This window comes from Trachemys scripta, chromosome 8, assembly GCF_013100865.1.
Source record: "Trachemys scripta elegans isolate TJP31775 chromosome 8, CAS_Tse_1.0, whole genome shotgun sequence".
NCBI classification, from domain to species: Eukaryota; Metazoa; Chordata; order Testudines; family Emydidae; genus Trachemys; species Trachemys scripta.
Genome location: NC_048305.1, coordinates 84,995,665 through 85,019,331, shown reverse-complemented (window position 1 = coordinate 85,019,331; position 23,667 = coordinate 84,995,665). Strand labels below are relative to the sequence as shown.

Below are 23,667 nucleotides of genomic sequence, written 5' to 3'. Positions count from 1 at the left end.
CAATATTCCACAAATCATTACGATTCCTTTTTGGGTCCGTACATATCATATATACTGACTGAAGAACAAAGAGAGAACATTCATTATATTTCTCTGGTAAAATTACAATTGGCAAACACTTTCTGGAGAGACTGGCCCAGATATGTCCCTCCTTTAGGGCCACATTGACTCAACAAATCCAGCAGAACATACCATGCCATCATCACCTTAGTATAGGAGGATCCTGTGGTGGTATTCGGCTGGTGTAGCAGCTCCTACATTTCATCTCCCCTCACACAAGTGTCCCTACAGCGACTGTAGGGCGGATGGCCTGAGAAAATGTAGAAGGGTCACGTAGTTTTCCTGTTCCATAGCAATCTCTAGCTGGTATATCAAAAGGACTATTGGCTCCAGCGTAATTTAGAGCAGTTCCCAGGCTGCTCTGATATGCCAGTGGAATAACTTGGTGCATATCCAATTTGGGACTGGGTGAGCTTAGTTAACTACCTTTCCACCCTCATAACAGAAGATCTGAGCCATAAAGCTTTCCCATCCCAAAACACCACTAGGGTTTGACTTCCTCTGTGAATCCCATGATTTGCTTTTTTTGTTTTAAACAGTGGTTGCTATTAAAATGTCATTATTGCTGTCAGTTACCACACAGTATTTGGGATACCACTGTATCCTTGATACCCAGAATAGGAACTAGCTGTGTTACTTCTTTCTAATGAGGTTGTCATCCATCCATAAGATGAAATCTATGTGTTCTATTACTTAAAGTTGCATTGACCTCTAGATTTTCATACTCGAGTGTTTTATTTTCTCATCTCATGTACAATTATATTGTTTTTTGTATATTTTAAGCCTCTACGTCATCAAGTTATATAAGCGAAATTAAAAATAATCAGAATCACAGCTCTGTGGTGATTGTCCATTTTTATCATGACATTAGGATTTTGCCTTGAGACCACTGTGCAAAATGTCTGATACTCATACCTTAACTAATTATTCAATCAAGGATTTGGCAGATCAGTCAAAGGGAAACCCATGTACAATGGACTGAAATTGATCACACTTCATTTCCCATCAACTGTCAGGCCAAATGGTGTCTGGAATGGTAAGTTAGGATCTTTGCCAGTCATTCTTGGGCACACACCTCCCTTCTTTTTGTTGCGACCCCCCCAGACTAATCAATGAAAGCAAGTGTCCTTTGATGTTAGGGAATGAAGCAATACAGAATTATTGCAGTCTTTAAGGGAAGGAAAACTATTGTCCATTCCATAATTGCTGCTGCATAGTCCCAAAATTGCCTACCCTTGTCAGATTGTCCCCACATGGAGGCTTGATTTCAAATATGGTGATCATTATGCATCATTTACTGTCACATAGACTACAAGTTCATCTGGAAAATGACAGAATTTTGCCCTCAGAGCTCTTTAATATGTTAGGCTTTTCACCTTGATTCCTTTTGGATAGGCTTGTGACACTTGCAACTTTGCGGATGTACTAGCAATTAGTAGGTGTTCATGACAGATTTATTACAGTCTTTCAAAGAATGATTAAAACAATGTTTCCTATAATGATTCCTGAATATAGGAACATAGGAATTATCATGCCAACACGGCCAGTGCTCTGTCTAGTTCACCATCCTGTGTATGGCAGGGACCAGCACCAGATGCATCGGAGGAAGGTGCAAGAAACCCTGAAGTAGGCAGTTAAGGAATAATCTACCCCTTAGTAATGTTACTTTCTAACTCCCATCAGTTAGAGGTTGGTTTATGCCCTGAGCATGGCTGTTTATGCATGAGGAGTAACTTTCTCTGATGCATTTATTTCTGACATGTCAGAAAAGTCATTTATTATTTAGAAAAATTTTGGTATTGTTCCCCTGATTACACTGGCCATTTGGGCCATTGCTTTGGGAATAGTGAACACTTCAAAAAATATCCAATGGTGGCTAAAATACTTTTGCATTAACAAACTTCCCTGATGTACACTACCATTTCAGTGCCTTTTGAAAATATATCACCTGTTATTGTTTTGCCAGACATCCAGTGCTTAATTCAGGATTCTGTTTAAACAACCCTGATTTCCAAACATTTAAAAAACGAAACCAAACCCTGCATGCAAACCAAATGCATGTGGCACTAAAATTAGCTGCTTCAGCAACTTGTTCAGTGTTTTTTAATTGGATGAAAACAATGTACCCATTGCAATCTCTTTCCCCTCCTTCTCCCCTCCCCCACGCGTGCAGCGTGATTAGCTTAGAAAAGGTAGATATGTCTTCTGTTCCAAAATGACATGTAATAATTTATAATGAAATGTGAGATAAACCTACAGTACTTATGGCAGTCTCTGGAATACAACTTAATTGCTTTTTAATTATGCTAGAGGATGTCATCTGACTTGTTTTTCTAGGAACACCTACATTTTTCTTATTCTAGATCTTCTGGGAGACCGAAGAGATATGGCAGCAATGACAAGTTATGTCTAAATAAAATCCCTAACATTAAACACTAGTCTCTGAGCAGAGTTTGGCTGATGGCATGTTTGGATGTGGAGTTCAAATGTTGATTGGGGGGTGGGGGCAGAGACTTCCCCTGGCTATTCCTTAGCAACAGGAAAGTATCCTAGAAATATGCACCACTCTTTCTAGCCATGGCCTATATGCACACCTCTTAGAAATAGCCAACAGGCCACAGGGGAAGGACAAGCTCCCAGTAAGGACTGTAGATGTCTCTCAGCACCAGGTAGTCAGTGGAATTGGTGCAACAGTAAGCAGGAGCAGGAGGGATGAAGTGATTTTAAAAGTCTGCAGAGGACCTCAAGTGTCAGATCTTTCTCCAATGGAAGTAAGTCACTTTATACCAGTTGAGGACTTGGCCCCTCTTTCTTAAGTTCTTGGCTGAAAGATCCACATAAAGTAAGCTCTATGCATCTCACTTTGTCTCCCTCAGAAGAATGAAAGGCTGCACTAGCCCTGCTTGAGTTTGAAGTTGTGGCTCAAGAGAGTCTAGGTTTGTCAAAGCTACTGTTTAGATGACTAAATCATCCCTTTTATTTGGAGCAATAAAGTTGGAAAGATGACCTACGTGCCTGATGCAGGAAAGCTACTTTCCAGTATGCCTACTGCACTGAAGAAACTGTTCAATATCCATGTGAAACTGGTTCTGGACTGCTGCCAGAATCAGGGAGAACTACTGTATGGTGATCCCATGAGGAAGTGCTGGTTATATAATTTAAAGCTTTCTGATGACAGATTTAAGTTAGGTGTCCAGCTTTTCCCATTTAAAAAAAACAAACCAAACTTCCTTTTGAATGGTGACCAAAACAAGAAGGGGTTAAAGATTCCCCTCTCCCACCCCCAGACATCTGTAATGTAGAGCATCTTTCTCATTGTGAAAAATTCTCCAACTCATTCTGCTTTCTTCCCCTTGTCCTCTCCTAGCTCACAGGCTTTACACCAAATTCTAGGAATGAAATTTGGAATTATTTAAATAAAAAATTAAGCTGTAATGTCACTCTCCCTTCAAACACACTGTACAAGGGGCATTTGAGGGCAGAATAGAATCCTGAAGCATTTCCAACTTTTACAGAGGGGGAATTGGCTGGCTTCAATGGCTTTATGAAGAAAAATACCAAACTCTTCAAGCACCTTGTCTAGAAACCCTTGGAATAACCTCTGTTTTTCTGAGACTTCAGCAATAACAATTTGCATGGTTAAGACACTGCATTTGTGGCTTTATTGCATTTCAATGCAAGTGTTCGAGCTAAAGAACAAAAGTAAAGCAGTTTGATGTAATATGGATGTCTATTTGCACTCCTTTTAAGATAAACATTAGGCAATAACCATTTCTTTAGAGCCTATATATTGTTCATGTGATTCTCTCTCTCTCGTATAACAGCTAGTGTTCATCAACATGATACATTTCTCCCTGATTTTCCAGTTCTGTCTTTCATTGTGGATATCCTTTTCTCTTCTTTGATTGCTTTTTCTTTTTAGACCATTACTCTAGTTGATAGCTTCAGGTTATCATTGTATCCTATCTCCCTCTCCAATAAGCCTATGATTGATACTAATCTTCCTCCTGGGACATATTTATAGGATACAGGATGGAAACTATTCTCTAAATCTTAGCTTTATATGTGTGGACAATTTACAAGGTTGCACCTTATATTCACTTCAGGTGGCTTAGGGGAAAGCATCCACACCTTGTAATCATACTTCCTAATAAGAACAGAAATTTGTTTCATATATTATTTCACTCAGGATCATGCGCTGTGCTGGCTTATATTTTAAGTGACTAGTAAGGGCCATTTTTATACAGCTGGTCAATTCCCAGGAACCAAACTCATGCATTTTTCTCTCCAGTGAGAGGAGCCATATTTTAATTATTCTAACGCAAGCTTTAACTAGCAGGCAGTCCCTTGAAAAAAGTTAATGTGGCGGAAAACGCTTTGCACAAGCAAAGGACTCATCATTGACTAAAGTGCTTAACAGTACTTTCTATAAGAAAATTATCCCATTGAAAGCTATATGGAGTGCATATGGTTTTATTTTCTCTTGACATAGGCTCATGTTTTGAAATTGAATTATATTTGTGTAAAGACCATTCAGAACTAGCTCGGGTCTGCCCATCACTGTGACATTAGGCAGATACAGACTTTGAGAAATCAACTCAGTATTAAAAACCAAGAGAAAGTCACTGCTGTGGGTGAGTTTATTCACTACATTTTTATTTTCACGGCTTGTCATTTTTATCATTAGAAAAATGAAGACAGAGTCTAGCTATGTAATGAACTCATAGTTTACTCAATGGACATTGAAGATACTTGTGTTTCTTTAACATTTGCATGTTTAAGCTATGCAGCACAAGAAACAAAGACAAATAATAAGTAGTTGGTTTCTTTTAGCTTTTATCTTTATAAACAGACCTGTTTATCTTTAAAAATAGGCCTGCCAGACCTTTTTTGAATTGCAAAGTTTTGCTGCAAATGCTTTTTGTTTGGCTGTGCGTAAGGATTAACACTATCAAGAGAAGTGGTACCTCCTAACCTTTGTCTCTTTGCTCAATGTCTGTCATTGGGTCTCTGTTTTGGTGTCAGTCACTGCTCTCCGTTTATTGGATAAACAATACAGCTTTTTATGGCAGACTTTCTGAGGTTCCAAAATCTAGTTCAACAACAAATAAAATTATATTTGCTCTTCTCTGCTTTTACACAGTAGACCTCACAATACTTATAAGCGTAGTAGTTACAGAATGAAAGTTCAAGGGATAGTCTGAGTTAGTGTGCACAGCCTGTAAATTAAGCTATATGCCCTCCCTGAAACTAACATCCACACAGAGAGTTGTGCAAAGCATAACAACTGTGTTGTCAATGTGAAGCCATATACCAGTGTGAAACAGCCTCATACTGCTGAGATCAGAACTCACAACTGGAAAGCAATTCCGTCATATATCTAAGACTAGAGAGAGATGGGCATAGATCTCAAAAGGTTGAACTTGGATCCACATCTAGACTTCCACAGAAATTTGTAAGTGTTCCAATCTGGAGTTTGGGTTGCAGTTTGTTATATGAAAAAAGGTTGGGTAAAAAATTCAAATCAGGATCTGAACTTTCTTACTACTCAGAGCTGCTTAGATCTGGTGCATCTTTTAACAGGTATTAAGGTGGATGGAGGCTGAGAATTTTAAGGCAGAGTTTCTCTCTCTTTTCCCACTTACTCCCTCTTTCCATGTTATTGAGAGGACTGAACCAGCATCCCTATATTGCAAACCCAAATAAACAAATAGAGGTTTCCAGGTTATTCTTGCAAGCATTTTTGGGCACATAATTGGGTATTTTGGAAATAAATTCTAGAGTGGTAGAGAGGGCAGCTGTATTTAGCCAGTGGAAAAGACAAGTTAAGCAACATGACTTGCTACATTGACTCATAGAGCAGAAGAAAATGAACTTTAGAAAAATAAAGCTGTGAGGGCCAAATTCTGCTCTAAGTTACATGACTCAGTGGGAGTTTTATCCATGTAACAGAGCAGAACTTTGCTCTAGAGTTAATTGATTAATCAGCTAGGAAAACGAAGGTCAGAGACATATTTTTAGGAGCAGTCTGGGATTATGTTCTTATACAATCATTGAACAGCAAATAATGACAGAGGTTATTCTAGACCTAACAGCTGAGAGTAAACCAGGCATAATAAACTACACTGAACTTGGAGAGAACTTAGGAGCTACTGTCATCAAGCGTAAAATGCTGATGAGGTTCTGTGGAAAGGGCAGTGATTAAAAAATACTGCACATTAGAAAAGTAGACATTGAAGTAATGTGCAGTGAGTTATAGAAAACTATCTGATATTCCGTAATGCTTAGGATGTTCACAGTGGGAAAAGAGGGAACTAGCTGGGATATATTTTGGAATGCTACAACAAAATTCATGCCAGTAAAATAGAATTTAAAATAGTCTGAAATGGCTAAGAAGGGAGATGAGACCTGAGGAGCAGGAGCTGAGGAGAACACATCTACAATAGAACCGATTAGAAAATGTTTTTTTCTCTGAAGAAAATTTTGAATTTTTTTCATCTGAAAACCAATGGGCTGGGCATTTTCCAGCACTGTTTTGCCTGAATATTTATATATTTGGCAGATAACAGCTGAAAATTTTATGTTGAGAACTTGTCCCAAAACTTTGTGATTTTGTCCAGCAATTTTCAAGTTGTGTGCTTTCTGTTTTCTAATGAACTAATTCAAAATTTCTAGGAAAGCAGACATTAGCCAACCCCCAGTTGTCTGTGTAAAAAATAAAAAATGTATAAACATTTACAAAAATTGCAATGACACAGGGAAGGGAGGGTGTTACAGTTGCTGGTTGAGTTCCCCTTATGATTGGTCACCAGACTGCTGTAGTGGACCCAAACCTTGGATCCCAAGTGCTTTTAAGCTTATTGAGTGAGCACTGGCCTTTCAGGCACCCTATATCTGGCCTTTCAGGCACCCTCCCAGGGTACAGACTTCAATCTGGTGCCTCTTCTCTGGATGTGGGACCTGTGGTTCAGCTTCACTAGCCTCCAAGCTCAGTGCTAACCCCCCACATCTCCCCAATATATTATGCATGGCCTCTCCAGAGCTCCAGCCTCATGGTTACTCTGGATTACAGTTCCACCCTTCAGAGACTTCATGACAAAACAAGGGACACACCAAGTTGCAAAGGAATTTCTAAACCAATCACACTTTACTCAGACAAAGCATGAGAGATGTACAGATTTACAGAAAAATAACAAACATCTGCATGCAAGACCCTGCCTCAGTTTCCTTAGCCGACCCCTCTCCCCCTGCCTCCTGCCCAGTCTTGTCTTCTGGTTCTGGTTTGCTCTTCCTTGCTAGCAGCTTGGTTAACAGCAGACTCTAAAACCCATATTTCTTCCTGTATCTCCATTGGGGTTTTTCCATTATCCAAACCTTGTTCTTGTAACAGTGGATTAGAGTCTTTGGTGTCAATTTTCTTCGGCCAGTCCTCTCCCCTTGGACAAATCAACGAAAGCTCTTGACACCTGTATTTTTTGTTTAAGTATCAGTGATTGGGCTATCTACACCCATTGTCTGCCTTTCTGCAGACATGTAAACCCCCAAGGACTAATTCTTTGCTCCAATGTAGTACTCTCATTATGAGAGTAATGAAATAGATGGAAATATCGCTATTCATAAAAATAATACGGCTATCTCCAACATTCTGTACAGAGGGAGGCTGGGAAATTATGATGCCCCAATTTAAAAGGTAGGCATTTTTGGCTTCTTTTAAATAATAGCTCTTATTTTTTATATTGCTCTTACTTTCCACCTTGATTTGGGTGCTTATGGAGAGCAGGCAGCTGATATGATTTTTCATAAGCAAAAAAGATCAATCTTTGGGGTCGAGGATTCTTAAGGTTTTCATTCCAGTTAAGATCTGAGCCTCGTTTTTTTGTTTGTTTTAAACAAACACTGCCAGCACTGAGAAATACCACATATGTGGAAATATTGCAGTGCAAAAGGGAATACTGTCTGTCAAGAATTCCAGCTTTGACAATGTGCTGCTAGCAGAGTCACTTGAGCAGTCTGTTGATATTTTGCCCTTACAATCTCAAATTTTTAGCTGAAGATGATTTGTCGAAAAGGGTTTGGGAAATTTTGTTTAACCCTTCTCTGCCTCACCAAATGGCCCCAATATGTCAGAAGTTGATATCTATTAGGGATGCTAATGATTCTGAACTGACATACTCGCTCTACTGAACTCAGTAATAAGCGACTCTTGACTCCAGAATATGTTTCAGTCTTTTTTTACAGGTCACCATTGCCAATATACAGAAATTAATTTTCCCCCGTAGGAAGAAAATGTTCACAGAGCTAGTAGCACTGTGATCTGCACCCAGGGCTTAACAAGCAGATTCAAACACCTATGTCTCTTCCTATGCCATTGGGTACAGTTACTTACTGAGCACTGACCTTAGGTGCTTAGTAAATAACTGTAGTATTTCCTAGTGAAGTATAATTCCAATGTTAATTTGTTTGCTTGCCTCCTATGTTGTTGAATTCGAGACCTTATGGATATCAGCATTATTAGATATTTTGATTTTTATCACAAGGTAACTAATTACATATAAAAGTCAAAAACTTTGAAACTTTACCCAATTCCTAGGGCTCCAGGCTCAAGGCCTAACCCTCTTAATTTAGGCATCTCCACCCTTTCCCAGTTCCTAGGGCTCCAGATGAAAAGCACCTAACTTTACTCTTCGGTGGGCTCCAGGCTCTACTCCTCTGTGGGATCCGGCCAAATACCCTTCCCTGTGGATGCAGGTAGATACCCTGGTGGAGTTTAGGCGGGGGTTTGAGCAGCTGATGGAGGACAGGCAAGGAGGGGCTGAAGGAGAGTGTCCTGCAGCGCAGGTAGAGGCAGAGGACGGTGAGAGGGGAATGGAAGGGGGAGAACATGGGAGGTGGAAGCATGTGACTGTGAGAAGCAGGCCAAGGAAAAGAAGGGCCAGCGAGGGGGGAATAGAACTCAGGAATAGGTTCGAGTGTTTGGATAGCGAGGTGGAGGGGCAGCAGGTGGCGGCTGAAGGTGGGAGAGTGAGGAAGAAGAGAAGAGCGGCTAGTCCGAGAGAGAGAGGGGAGGAGTTGATGGAGACAGCACCAATTCTGGGCCACGGGAGGAATCAGGAAGGCATAAGGGGGAGCATAAGGGAAGATAGGAACAGGCACAGGTCAGGACTAGAGGGACTAGAGACTAGATTACTAGATCGCACTGTTGCCAGGCGAAGGCAGGTGTATGTAATTGGAGACTCTTTACTGAGGAGATTGGACAGGCCTGTGACCAGGGCGGACCCGGAGAACAGAAGGGTGTGCTGTCTACCGGGGGCAAAGATACGCGATGTGGACCTGCGGTTGAAAAGGATCCTAAAAGGAGCAGGTAAGAACCCCTTGATAATCCTTCATGTAGGAACGAATGACACGGCTAGGTTCTCGTTAGAGAGAATCAAGGGAGATTATGCCAGGCTGGGGAAGACGCTCAAGGAGATAGAGGCTCAGATTATCTTTAGTGGGATTCTGCCCGTTCCGAGGGAAGGGCAGCAAAGGGCTGATAGGATTGTGAGAATAAATAGTTGGCTAAGGGAGTGGTGCTATAAGGAGGGCTTTGGGATGTATGGCCACTGGGAGGCTTTCGGGGACAGACACCTGTTCTCGCGGGATGGGCTCCACCTGAGTAGGGAAGGAAATAGACTTCTGGGAGGGAGGCTGGCTCATCTTATCAAAAGAGCTTTAAACTAGGAAGTTTGGGGAGAAGGTTGGGAGATGCACAGTTAATCTCCACGCCAGATTCCAGTATGGAAAAGGTGAGTAAAATGAGAGGAGACATAGCCGGGGAGATGAGATTGGACATAGGAAGGACAGGGGGGATGGACGCAAGGAGGCCCGCAACTTATAGTGCTACTAATGGGAGACAGGCTAAACGACATACATTAGGGTGTTTATACACCAATGCCAGAAGCCTAGGTAATAAAATGGAGGAATTGGAGCTCTTGGTCCAAGAGCTGAAACCAGATATCGTAGGAATAACAGAAACGTGGTGGAATGGCAGTCACGACTGGAACGCAGGTATGGAGGGGTATGCGCTGTTTAGGAAAGACCGGAATAAAGGTAAAGGTGGGGGGGTGGCATTGTATGTCAATAGTGAAATAAGCTGTAAAGAAATAATAGTTGATGGATTAGGTAACACAGAGTCCGTCTGGGCAATACTCACACTGGGTAATAGGACTACTAGAGCCTCTCCGGGGATAGTGCTTGGAGTGTGCTATAGACCGCCGGGATCGACCCAGGATATGGATAAGGAACTATTTAATGTGTTTAGAGAAGTAATTACTAATAGAAACTGTGTAATTATGGGGGACTTTAACTTCCCTGATATAGATTGGGGCACAAACGCTAGTAGTAATAATAGGGCTCAGATGTTCCTAGATGTGCTTGCTGATCAATTCCTTCATCAAGTGGTAGCTGAACCGACGAGGGGGGAGGCCATTTTAGATTTGATTCTGGTAAGTAGTGAGGACCTCGTTGAGGAAGTGGTAGTGGGGGACAATTTGGGCTCCAGTGATCATGAACTAATTCGGTTTAAAATACATGGGAGGAGTAACAGAATTAAGTCAAAGACTAGGGTTTATAATTTTAAAAAGGCCAATTTTAACAAATTAAGGGGACTGGTAAGGGAAGTGGATTGGGCAAACGTATTAATGGATCTAAAGGCAGAAGAAGCCTGGGATTACTTCAAGTTAAAGATGCATGAGCTGTCGGAGGCCTGCATTCCAAAAAAGGGAAAAAGATTACAAAGCAGGAGATTTAGACCAAGCTGGATGAGCGACCGACTCAAAGGGGCGATTAGGAAGAAACAGAAAGCGTACAAAGAGTGGAAGAGGGGAGGGATTAGTAAAGAAACTTACCTTAGCGAAGTCAGAGAATGTAGAGATAGAGTGAGAAAGGCCAAAGGCCGTGTAGAGTTGGACCTAGCGAGGGGAATTAAAAGCAATAGTAAGAGGTTTTACAGCCACATAAATAGGAAGAAAGCAAAGAAAGAAGAAGTGGGACCGCTGAAGACTATTGCCGGAGAGGAGATTAAAGACAATCTAGGCATGGCGCAATATCTCAATGAATATTTTGCATCGGTGTTTAATGAGGCCAATGAAGGTATTAGGGATGCTAGCATCACTACAGAGGGGCATTCAGGATGGGGGATTACCGTATCCGAGGTAGAAACAAAACTTGAATGCCTTAATGGGGCTAAGTCGGGAGGACCGGACGATTTTCATCCGAGAATATTGAAGGAATTGGCGCGGGAAATAGCAGGCCCGTTAGCGATAATATTTAATGTATCTGTAAACTCGGGGGTGGTCCCGTTAGACTGGAGAATAGCTAATGTGGTTCCTATTTTCAAGAAAGGGAAAAAAAGTGATCCGGGTAACTACAGGCCTGTTAGTTTAACATCTGTAGTGTGCAAGGTGTTAGAGAAAATTCTAAAAGAGAAACTAGTTGAGGACCTGGAGGTTAGTGGCAATTGCGATAAATTACAACATGGTTTTACGAAGGGCAGATCGTGCCAAACGAATCTGATCTCCTTCTTTGAGAAAGTAACGGATTTATTAGATAAGGGAAATGCGGTGGACCTAATATACCTGGATTTCAGTAAAGCGTTTGATACTGTACCCCATGAGGAATTATTGGTTAAACTGAAAAACATGGGGATCGATATGAAGATCCAGAGGTGGATAAGGAATTGGTTAATGGGGAGAATGCAGCGGGTCGTATTAAAGGGTGAACTGTCGGGTTGGAGGGAGGTTACTAGTGGAGTGCCTCAAGGTTCGGTTTTGGGACCCATTTTATTTAATTTATTTATAACTGACCTCGGGACCGATTGCAGGAGTGGGCTGATAAAGTTTGCGGATGATACGAAGGTGGGAGGCGTTGTAAATTCGGAGGAGGATAGGGATATCCTGCAGGGAGACTTGAATGAGCTTGTGAATTGGAGTATCAGGAATAGGATGAAATTTAATAGTAAAAAGTGTAAGGTGATGCATTTGGGGATGACTAATAAAAATTTTAGTTACAAGATGGGGACGCATTGGTTAGAAGTAACGGAAGAGGAGAAGGACCTAGGGGTCCTGGTAGACCGCAGGATGACTATGAGTCGACAATGCGACGTGGCGGTGAAAAAAGCCAATGCTGTCTTGGGATGCATTAGGCGAGGTATATCTAGTAGGGATAAGGAGGTCCTGCTTCCGTTGTACAAGGCGCTGGTGAGACCTCATTTGGAGTACTGTGTGCAGTTCTGGTCTCCCATGTTTAAAAAAGATGAACTTAAACTGGAACGGGTGCAGAGAAGGGCCACTAGGATGATCAGAGGAATGGAAAACCTGTCGTATGAAAAGAGACTAGAGGAGCTTGGGTTGTTTAGTCTGACAAAGCGAAGGCTGAGGGGGGATATGATTGCTATCTTTAACTATATTAGAGGGATTAATACGAGGGAGGGAGAAGAATTATTCCAGCTTAGTACTAATGTGGATACGAGAACGAATGGATATAAACTGGCCGTGGGGAGGTTCAGGCTTGAAATTAGACGCAGGTTTCTGACCGTCAGAGGGGTGAAATATTGGAACGGCCTTCCGAGGGAAACGGTGGGGGCGACGGACCTGTCTGGTTTTAAGATTAAGTTAGATAAATTTATGGAGGGAATGGTTTAATGGTAAAACATAGTAGTCAAGGAAAACCAAGAAATGGTAGGTAAATTGTATAATGGCCGACAGGGGTCAGGCTGGAGACTCTTGCCTATATGCTCGGGGTCTTACTGATCGCCATATTTGGGGTCGGGAAGGAATTTTCCTCCAGGGCAGATTGGCTGAGCCTCTGGAGGTTTTTCGCCTTCCTCCGCAGCATGGGGCAGGGATCTCTAGCAGGAGGGTTTCTGCCAATTGAAGTCACCTAAAACAGGATTGGGGACTTCAACAGCAGAGTCCAGGGAAGGGGTAGGGACGGTTTTATGGCCTGCAGCATGCAGGGGGTCAGACCAGATGATCATAATGGTCCCTTCTGACCTTAAAGTCTATGAGTCTATGAGACTCAGAGCAAACACCCTTTCCCTTTGGACTCAGGCTTAATCTTTTGCGGGTTTATGGGGTCTTTTACCAGTGAAAGAGCCTTACATAGTAGTATACTACATAACCTCTATTTATTAACAATCACCAAAAACAGACTACACATGCTACACATACAGTGCTCACCACTCCCCATAAGACAGATGAACTTTTTTTGATGGCCAGTCAGGATCAGGTCCATCCGGGGGAATCCAGTTTCTGCACAGTGTCATTGGCAGAGCGTTGAGGTCTGGCAGCTTTGATCTTTGGAGCTGTGTCTTGGGGTTGGTTCCCAAAGAAGTTCCTTTTGGACCCCAGTTTATATAGTGATATTTGAGTCCTTTTTAGCTATACCTTAACCAACCAGTATACTAAAATTTTACTACCCAATCCTAACATAGTGTAACAAAATTCTCTAGCCAATCCTATCCCACCACCTTAATTAATTTACGTCTAGAAAAATTAATTATATAACAGACAGAAACAATTAAAGAACCAGACAGCGATCGTACAGATAAACAATAGGGAAGTGGAGACCATAATGACAAAACAATAAAGAAATGAGGATTTCACAACTACAACTATTGATAAGTGATTTCTTGACAGACAGGATGCTATCAAACTAAGTTTTCTTTAACTATCTTTAGATCTATTTCTTTATCTGCTATGAGTGATCTGTGAGTCATTCATAGTCTAAAAATGTCCTGTACGTTATTTATTTGTGTTGTGGAAGTGCTCAAATGCCCCAACCACATTGTGCTGGGTCTGCATATGCACATTGGAAGCCATGAAACACGACTGAAAAAGTCTACTATCTAAGAAGACAGTTGAGGGAGAGGGATACAATTAAATATATACATTTTTAGTTATGCATTATATATAGTCTTTCAAAATAATGAATAAAAATATCTCTTCTATCCCAACTGTCTGCCCTTTTTTTTGTGGGCTTCTCAGAGATGAGTCTTGAGATGAGGGTAATGGCCCTCCTAAAAAAAAAAAAATCCATATGTCAGGGTTTGCTTAGGTTTTTAGGATCTTCCATTTATAACAGCGATAATTACCTTAACAGAGAGCATTGCATGGAATTAATGACAGCCTAGGTTTAATGACCCTTGGTTATGTCTCAGTCCATCAGCTTTTCCCATCTGGCCATCAATCCCATGGAAATGCCCTGCACCTCCATTATTATTGCTTAGGTAGATGACAGTTCTGCTGCAACCAATGCCTTATTTCTTCCAATGAGAGAATCTTACAGCTAATACTTTCTTTCTTCTCACTTTAGTTATCTGCAGTATTACCAAGACACTTTACACAACTGGTACCCCAAATGATGAGGCTGTTGGCTGTAGATTTGCCTAGGACTACACCTTCAGGGTCCAAGACCCAGCTCCTCAAAGGTATTTAGGCACCTATCTGCTTCTTTAGGCACCCGAGTTCACCATTTAGGCACCAGTGCCACCTATACTGTAGGTGCCTAATTCCCACCAGCATTTGCAAAGCTGCCTAAGCCTGATGCCACTCCACCACTAATGAGCAGCTCAAGCCAAAGCCTCGGAGGCCTCAAAGCAGAATTCTGTGCAGAATTCTCAGTTCTGTAAGGTCTCCAGTGTAGCCGCTCTCCTGCCGGCATAATTAAATGACCGCAACGAGCAGCGTTAGCTATGTTGGCAGGAACATAGTGCTGTCCACACCAGCACTTTTTCCAGTGAAATTAATGTCGGTCAGGGGAGTATTTATTTTTCACACCCCTGACCAACAAGTTTTACCGACAAAAGTGGTAGTATAGACAAAGCCCTAGACAGGGGATCATCTGTCTCTCCAGCAAGGCCTGATCCCATAGGTGTGCTCTGAGCATGCCTAAGACAGGGTTGCCACCTGGCTGGTTTTGTACTGCCTTGCAACAAAAACAAAAAACAAACTTGGGACATGGTAGAGTGCTTTGCAATTCACACCCCCGGTAGTCCAGCTGGTGGTGTCGTTTTAAGATAAGGTACAAAAAAAGATAAAATATTAAAAATACATAATCAGGAGTGGTCAAACTTACCGAACCTCTGAGCCACAAACAATAATCTTCAGATGTTCAAGAGCCGCAAGAGAGACACACCTGCCCCACGGGGCAGCTGCTACCAGGGTTTGCGGCTTCTGTCCTGATGCCCCCTCCCTTCCCCCCGCTGGGCTAAAACCCTTAGACCCCCACCTCCCTGAAGAGCAGAAGCTCCTAGTCCCACGACCCCGCTGCAGGGCAGAAGCCCTGAGCTCCCCCCTGCCCAGTAGGTGGAGAATGGGTGGGGGACTGTGCGTGGGGGCCTCCGGGAGCCACACTTTAACTGTGAAAGAGCCACATGTGGCTCATGAGCCACAGTTTGGCCACACCTGACATGTATTGTGGGCAGGTTGTGGTGTTGGGTGGGAGAGGTTGTGTCTGGTGTGTGTGTGTATTTTGTTGGGTTTTTTTGTAACATGGTTCTCTATTACTAAAAAAAAAAATTTAATTACCTAGTTTAGTAATAATTAATTGGCACTGGGTCCTTTCAGTTGGTTGGGGATGGAAGGCCAGTGGTGGCTGCTATTTGTTAGTGTGTGTGTGGGGGGACAACCAGTGGCTGGGTTATATTGGGATGGTGGGGGTGGCGGCCAGTGGCTGGGTTATATTGGGGGTGGGGGCTGGCGGCCAGTGGCTGGGTTATATTGGGGGGGGTGGCCGGGTGTTGCGGGGCGGGGGCAGTTCCAACTAAGAACTGATACTTGTCAGACCCTGCAGCAGTAGGGCCAGATGCAGGCCAGGTGAAGGGACAACACAACACCCACACAAAAGTTAGCCGGGGCACAGGGACATGTAGGGTGAGTGTGAGAGAGGCAAACAGCAGTGTCAGGGCAGGAAACCAGCGCAGAGGGGTGCCAGTGAGAGACATTAACTGAGCTTGGCCTGGAAGCCTGCAAGCATCAATTTGCTTGGAATACTGACTGGACTGGAGAGGCACTAGGCCCGTAGAGCCTTGTCTCTCGGCTGTCCTTCCACAGGAACCCAAACAATTACCACTGTCGCTCACTTTGAATTGTAACTGTTAAGCTTCTGTACTTAGAGTATCTGCAAACTTTGCCTTTCTTGCCAACCCTAGTAAGATACCCTTTCACTCAGCCATGAGTCTGAGTGGTTATTTGAGCCCACTAGGGCTAGTGCCTACAAGACTGAGCAGCGGAAGCACTTTCAGTGCTTGCCTCCAAGTCATGGTACTGCTGCCACGCTCTTGGCACCTTAGGGGTTTGGTGTACTCCAGCACTAAGCAGATATAATAATTAGAGAGCTGTCGAACATGAGCAGGGGCTGGAGAGAAAGAGCGATGATTTCAACTGCTAGAGCACGGGCTACCTAAGCAGTTGACCTGGCTTCGGTGCCTGCCTCCAGGAGAGTGTTCATTGCTGAGGTTCCCAATTAGAGAGAGGCACCTACCTCAGGCACAAGGAAGGAGACCAGGTCAGCTGCTTAGGCACCTAAGCCCCTCTCCCTGTGACTCTTCTTGGCATTTCACTCCTAGCTAGCTTAGTAGTCACCCCATTCACCTTATTGGCTTCTGAAAATCCCTTCCTTAGGCACCTAACTCTCACCATGCATTGTAGGGAAGCCCAGGTGCTTTGCTGGGCTATGAGGATTCCACTGGGCGGGAGACCACCTAGGAATTAAACATCAATACACTGAGCGGAGCAACACCTCAGTACCTTGGAGGTTCTGGGCCCCAGTCTATAGCTGTAGTTTTGAGAGTAAATGAAACTCCCAGTAAAGTCAACGGGAGTCGCTTGCAAGGAGCAGCTGCAAAAAATCAGGTTCCAAGTAGTGCTCAGGAAGTAAGTGGGAAATCACTGACACATTTTTCACAAAGGAAATAGTTGGGTGGGAGCAGGAACGAGAGGGCATGTTAACAGATATGTCACCATTCATGAAAATATATCTGTTTAAAAAAAAATGGTTTTCATGGTTCCAATGATGGTTGTCCTTGTTTCCTTGCAATTGATGGGTTCTTTGGCAGGCTTTCTAAAGAAACAAATAAGTTGTAGCTCAGTAGGCAAGAAACCAGCAGAAATTGTTTTAGGTGAAAATGCCTTGCTATGTGGATATTTAAAAGTATGTGAGTTAACATTGGTGCTGACTATATTTCCTTTAACCTCATTAGCAGTTCATCTTGCTTTTCCATGCATGACGCTGGAGCAACTAGTTCACCTTAGTGCCTTCTGGTACGTAATTCATCAAAGTGGCAGACGAGTGCTTGAAGGAAAATGCATGTAAATACTCATTAGGAACCTGACTCACAAAGGCATGAATATTTCTACCCATATCATTAGGTCCCTCAGGATTATAGTAACGCATGTGTGTGAATGAAAATGGACTTAGCTCTGTGTGAAAAATGAGACTATAATACCCCTTGGAAATACCACTACACAAATTGTTTAATTTTTTTTAGTAATTCCATTGAAAAGATTGTTTTGTTTTTTTGTTAAGATTATCTTAATAAAAAAAATCATTCTTCAGTGGCTGTTTCCACACACAAATCTTCATTAAGATGAAGTTGAGATTGCAGTCAGTTATATGCGGTTTCAGTGGATATTACCTTCCAAGAATGAAAGAGGAAATAAGTAAATAAGTAAATCCTCAATTGTTAGAAACCTAGGATGTCCCAATCTATTCTAAGGGCTTGTCTACATTACCCACTGGATCGACAGGCAGCGATCGATCCAGCGGGGGTCGATTTATCGCGTCTAGTCTAGACACAATAAATCGACCATCGAGCACTTGTCCATCAATTCTGGTACTCCACCAGGGTGAGAGGCACAGGCGGAGTTGATGGTGAAGCATCATCTGTTGACTTACTGCAGTGAAGACACCATGGTAAATAGATCTAAGTACGAAGACTTCAGCTACGTTATTCATGTAGCTTAAGTTGTGTAACTTAGATTGATCGCCCCCGCCAGTGTAGACCAGGCCTAACTCTGCTCCATATTGATGCCTTCCTAGCCTATACCATGTCAAAGATGTGCATCATAGAACATCTCTTTTATAATGTTTTTCATATGTACATGTCTCTGTATTAAGTGTAATGATAATGTCACCACACTAACTTCTGCTCTTTTTGTGCAAGTACGTTAATAGGAATATGAGATTTATGTATGGAGACGTGTGTAATGACATGGATAATTGGCTGCCACAGGGCCAAATCTCATGGGCGCTGAGCACTCCTGTGAGGCACTGAGGCCTAGATCCTCAAAGGTATTTAGGTGAGTTGGCTGCCTAAACACCTTTCAGTGTCTGGGCCTGAATTCCCTTAGTGGTTTGCAGGATCAGGCCCTTATTTCAGGCCCTTTAGCGTGTTATGTTGGAATTTGTAAATAATAATACAAGTGTCTGTGTGTGTGTTTGTGCACATTGTAGTTGTCCATAAAGGAAGCTGTGAATTACCCCAGCCACTTTTACTTACATTGGTAGTATGTTGCTCCACAAATACAGTATATTCCTGATTATCCAAATAGTGTGGGGGAGATGGACATGGATTTTATTCGGATAATCAGGAGTTTGGATAATTGAGAGGGCAGGAGCCATTCAGCCCCAGGATTTCCTCCCTTTGCCTCTGGGAGCTTGATGTTGTCGTCCTCCTAGTAATGCCCCTCGGGGGTCTCTGCTCTGTTATCCAAATTTCCACATTATCTGAGTCCCTTTCTTGTCCCCCACCATGAGAGAGCTGCCTTCTGTAGCATGTGTCCCATGCTGAGGGACAAGTAAGGGATTTGGATGATGCAGAGTTTCAAATAATAGGATTTCAGATAAATGATAGACCCATTGATTTCAGTGAGGCTACACATTGTGAGTAAGGGTGGCAGAATCTGGCTCTGTACAGTTACAATTAAAACAATCTAGCTTTTATGATCTGTGATCAAAAGTAACTGGCTGGCTATGGTAGACCTGGATAGCTAAGGCTATCTATTAGGGCACTGCTGGGGGTGCAGGTAATTTGGGTGCCTGGCTTGAGAAGTGTAACTTTGACTTTGCAGTTCCTGGCATTCTAATCTTGGGGCAGTTTGTGCGGATGGTGGTGGGTTATTTTGTTTTTTCACTTTACCATTTTTGAAAAGCACTATTATGTCAGACCACTGATACGCGCCTGCAACCGTAACTCCATCTTAATAAGGGTTTTGAGGGAGATTTCCTTAGTTTGGTCATTGGACTGGGGAATGGAAGAGGCTAGGTAAGGGGGTGGGGGAGCTTTGTCACCCTGGCTTCCTGAAGCCTGCAGGAAGGGACTCTCACTAATCTACACCTTCTGTGAATCTTGGGAGGGGAGCCTCTCTCTAGGCCTTATAAGGTGCACAAGAGTATGGGAATCAACTGCTGGGAGAGCCATGTGGTCTGGTGAGGAATCTCACAAGCCTTTATAATCCTTATTATTGTTAGGGTGCCCAAACTTCCCCCCTCACAGGCCTTGAGGTTTGTGGTTCCCTCATGAGCCCTAAGACCTATGGGGTGACTGTAGGTCAGGGAGCGGGGCTACAGGGAGCTCTGGGGTGAGTGTATTTGTGCTCATGGCTTTTAGGGAGGGGGCTGCAAGGAGCAGTGAGGGCAAGGCAGGAGAGCTTAGCACTGCAGAAGGAAGGAAGGGGAAAGTACCTTCCCTGGCTTATGCAACAGATGAATCTCCTGTTGTTTACAGCAATGGGATTCCCTGCTGATGAACCACAGGTGGCTTGTTGAAAAAGGTAGTGAAGTGCTAATTCTAATGCTTCCTGCTTGACTTCTCCCCCTGCTCCTGAGTATCCCTCTCCTCACCTGGATCCTGTGCTCCTGGCAGCACCCCTCCCCCAAACATCCATGCCTCACCTAATCCTCATTTCTCTCCAAGGCCCTGTTCTCCCCCTCATTAGCCCCAGCCAGAGACCTGTTGTCTCTCAGGTCTTCATGCACCTGGGTCCTCTCTCCTGCACTCCACCCCCTAGAAACCTCATGACGTGGGGGTGAAGCCTGCCAGTTGAAGGAGGAGTCCAGGTGTGGAAGGTGCTCATGAGCAGCTTGCATGTAGGAGTCATTGTGGGGTGCACCAGCATCTTTACTGCCACCTCTCCCTGAGGAACCTCCTGTTATTCATCGGAGAGGAACCACAGAGCATGATCAGAGAACCTCTTGAGGTCCACGAGGTGGGAGATGGATGGGAGTGGAGCTTGAGGGGCAGGGGAAGGAGATCAATGGGGGCATTTCCCACTTCCTGCAGGAAGGGAGAAGCCCCCATTGAGTCTCCTCAGCCCCAGCTGACCAGGCTCTTTGAGTTCTCCCCCTTGCCTCCACAAACCTGCATGAGGATCCTCAGCCCCTTTGCAGGTTTGTTGTAAGGACAAAGTCTCATTTCCGTTGACAAGCCTTCCAAGTCCTGGAGTTAGGCAGTATGAGCTCTGTCTGCATAAGGAAAGGGGCTAGAGACAAGTTTGTTAAACACGGCCAGCTTAGGTCTCCAGCATTTGTGTGATGAGCTGTGCACTCAGGTCACCAGAACTGATATTCCTTAGCAGTGTTACTAAAGCCAATGTTAATTGCTCTGGTAATTTGAATTTAATCATCTATATTTTGCTCCATGGCTCTAGATCTCAGCCAAGGGAATCCATACAAGTGGGTTAACTTGCCTTTTTTGCTATAAAGTGAAAACAGACAAATATCATTAGAATATGTCTAGACTTGTGCTTAACAGCTCTAGTTTAGGGTTTCATAGTTCAGGAACAAGTTGTCAGACTTGCTTCAGATTTTATAGGAAAAAAAGCTAATTTACATGTTTGAGAACAATATACATAAAAGGTGGGGCTGAAATCAGGTTTATAACAGAAACTCAGTTGCTCTCTTAACTATGACACAATGGCTGTCACTGTTAATGATTCAGTGCTTGGTACATCTTCTCATGTACAGCTGTAAAATGTAACATTACAGTTAACAAAGTTATTATCATTTTATTGGCACCACTTATAGGAAATTTTGCTATCATGATTCAAAATTTCTTCATTTTCTGTGACATTTCTAGTGTCACTGCACTTGTAACAGTGACTGTTGGAGATGGTGCTAATTGATAATTTAGTACATAGAGAATTTGCATATCTTTTGCAAAAATCAGGTATAGTTATTTAATAGAATTTATTTACTGATTTCTAGAATACTCATTTCTGAGTACAGAATCTGAGATGTGATACAAATTTTAAACAAAGTTTAAAACAAAACTGTGCCCAGTGCCCACAAGAACCAGAAGCTCTTACTAAGAAAAGAATTAAAACCAGAAAAGAAGAGCTGGTGCACCATAGACAGTACAATGTTGTGCTGACCTAAATAGAAAGACTTATCATTGAACCTTGGGAATCTGATGGACATCATCAGAGAGGATGATCCATAGACAAGGTCCCTGGTTAAAAAAGGCCTTATCCCCAGAGGGGAACTTGGGATGGTGAGCACAAACAATGCAGGTGACCTCAGTTTTCTTGGAGAGACAGAGGGATATGCTAAAGTACTTTGTGCCAGGATTATGCTCTTTGGAAATGTAGGGTCAAATCCAGCCCAGGACAGCACAGCAAATGGAAGGAGACATGTAGGCTACTGCATTCTCCTTAATCGAGGAGAGACAATTTAGACCAGTTCAACAAATCGTGAATGATGCTGCAAGATATCATCATTCCACAGGAGCCTCTTTAAGGGCCGCATCATGAAACAGTTCTGTCTTCTTAGTACAGTATATTATCACTGCACCTTGTTGCATATTTGATTATCTGCGTATTTGATTATCTTTAGCTTTCCTTCTTTCTTTTTCTTAATTCTCCTGTTAAACAATGGGATAAGATGTATTTACAGATTGATAATGATGGTTTATACATCTTTTAATAACCTGGCTTATTTTCATGGAAGTTTGTGGTTTTCCTCTCTCTTCCATGGCCTTGTAAACACACATTGTATGGATGTACTCCATCTCCTGTTACTGTGTATCTTTTGAAGATGACTTGAAAGACAATCTAGAAAAAGTGCAAAGCACTAGTTATCAGTGCGATTGTAAAATATGTGTATGCATTAAAGACAAAGAAATGTATTAATAAAGCACTATGATAATCTTGACAGTGATTTTGTTTAAAACGAGTGTAGTTACATGCTGAACCTGTATAACATTAATGCTGCAGATGACAACCCAAGGGAGACAATTTGCTGACATTTGGCACCAGAGAAACCTGATTAAAATATTATTTCCATTCACCAAAGCAATGTTTTAAGTAACAGAATCTGTTATAACATATAAAAATGTTAATAGAAAACAATTACCTATCCGAGAGGGTGTTTGGAAAGCACTCTGAGATCCTTGTACTAAAAGGTGCAATATATGAGTAAACTAATTAGTAATAATTATTTTATTGCCTAGTGGATGAAAAAGTGATTGCAGTTAATTTTGAAGTGTTTATTTCTTTGCAGCCTTTGAAAATGCACTGCAAGAGTTGTGCACTGGTAACCAGTTCTGGACACCTTTTGGGAAGCAAACAAGGCAACAGAATCGACCAGACTGAGTGTGTAATACGAATGAACGATGCACCCAGTCGAGGTTATGGAAAAGATGTTGGAAACAAAACTAGCCTTCGAGTCATTGCACATTCTAGTATCCAGAGAATTCTGCGAAACCGCAATGAACTGTTAAATATGAGTCAAGGTACTGTGTTTATCTTCTGGGGTCCCAGCAGCTATATGAGAAGAGATGGAAAAGGTTTGGTTTATAATAATCTGCAATTGATGAATCAGATACTACCTCAATTAAAAGTATATATGGTTTCTCGGCACAAGATGCTTCAATTTGACGACCTCTTCAAACGGGAAACTGGCAAAGACAGGTGAGGAAATTTATGAGGGTACATTTGGGGAAATTTGCATAGCTGCAGAATAATGGCGTTTACACTCATCAGCCTCAGATTAACTCAGACGGAACATCATGCCCGTTAAATGTGCTTGTGGTTGTAATATGATTTTACATGCTAAATAACACTTAGCTTTTGTAACTTAAATCCAAAATGTGTATCAAAATCATGTGCATTGTATATTTGTCCATTAACTCATAACACTAAAAACAGTGTGTGTTGTATACAATTAAGCAAGGGAATTGCAGAAAGAAACAGCCAGGAGATAGACACTGTGTTTTAAATCTCACTTTGGGCTAATAAACCTGAAAGGAGTTTTTTACTGATTTTGAAAAATCAGAATTGATAGGTTTTACTTTCATATGGAGGAAATGCTACTGTTCTGTGAATTATAATGGCAACTTATTGAATTTAAGCATTCTTGAACATTGCTGCTGTAAAGCTTCCTGTAAAACAAATACACACTTTTTTCATATATTAGTTGCTTCTGAACAGTTCATCTTCCATTTACAGCTTGGAAAAAAAGAAATTGTTATTATAGTTAGTCTCATAAAGATGTATCTGTAACTTATAGACTGATCTTCAAATGAAATTTTTAATAAGTGACCCACTGCAGGACTGGAGTATTTATATGCAT

At 42.3% G+C, this 23,667-nt stretch overlaps 1 protein-coding gene across 6 annotated transcripts in view; it reads left to right on the top strand.

Moving 5' to 3' along the window:
* Positions 1-23,667, top strand: part of ST6GALNAC5 (ST6 N-acetylgalactosaminide alpha-2,6-sialyltransferase 5) — a 153,152-nt gene that overhangs the window by 53,438 nt on the left and 76,047 nt on the right. For all 6 annotated transcript variants that reach the window (XR_004646728.1, XM_034778104.1, XM_034778101.1 and 3 more), the window contains exon 3: positions 22,597-23,006. Coding sequence is in view for 5 of the 6 variants with exons in the window: in XM_034778104.1 (XP_034633995.1) it covers positions 22,597-23,006 (410 nt within the window). In the remaining variant the exon portion in view is untranslated. The remainder of the gene's footprint in view (positions 1-22,596; positions 23,007-23,667) is intronic.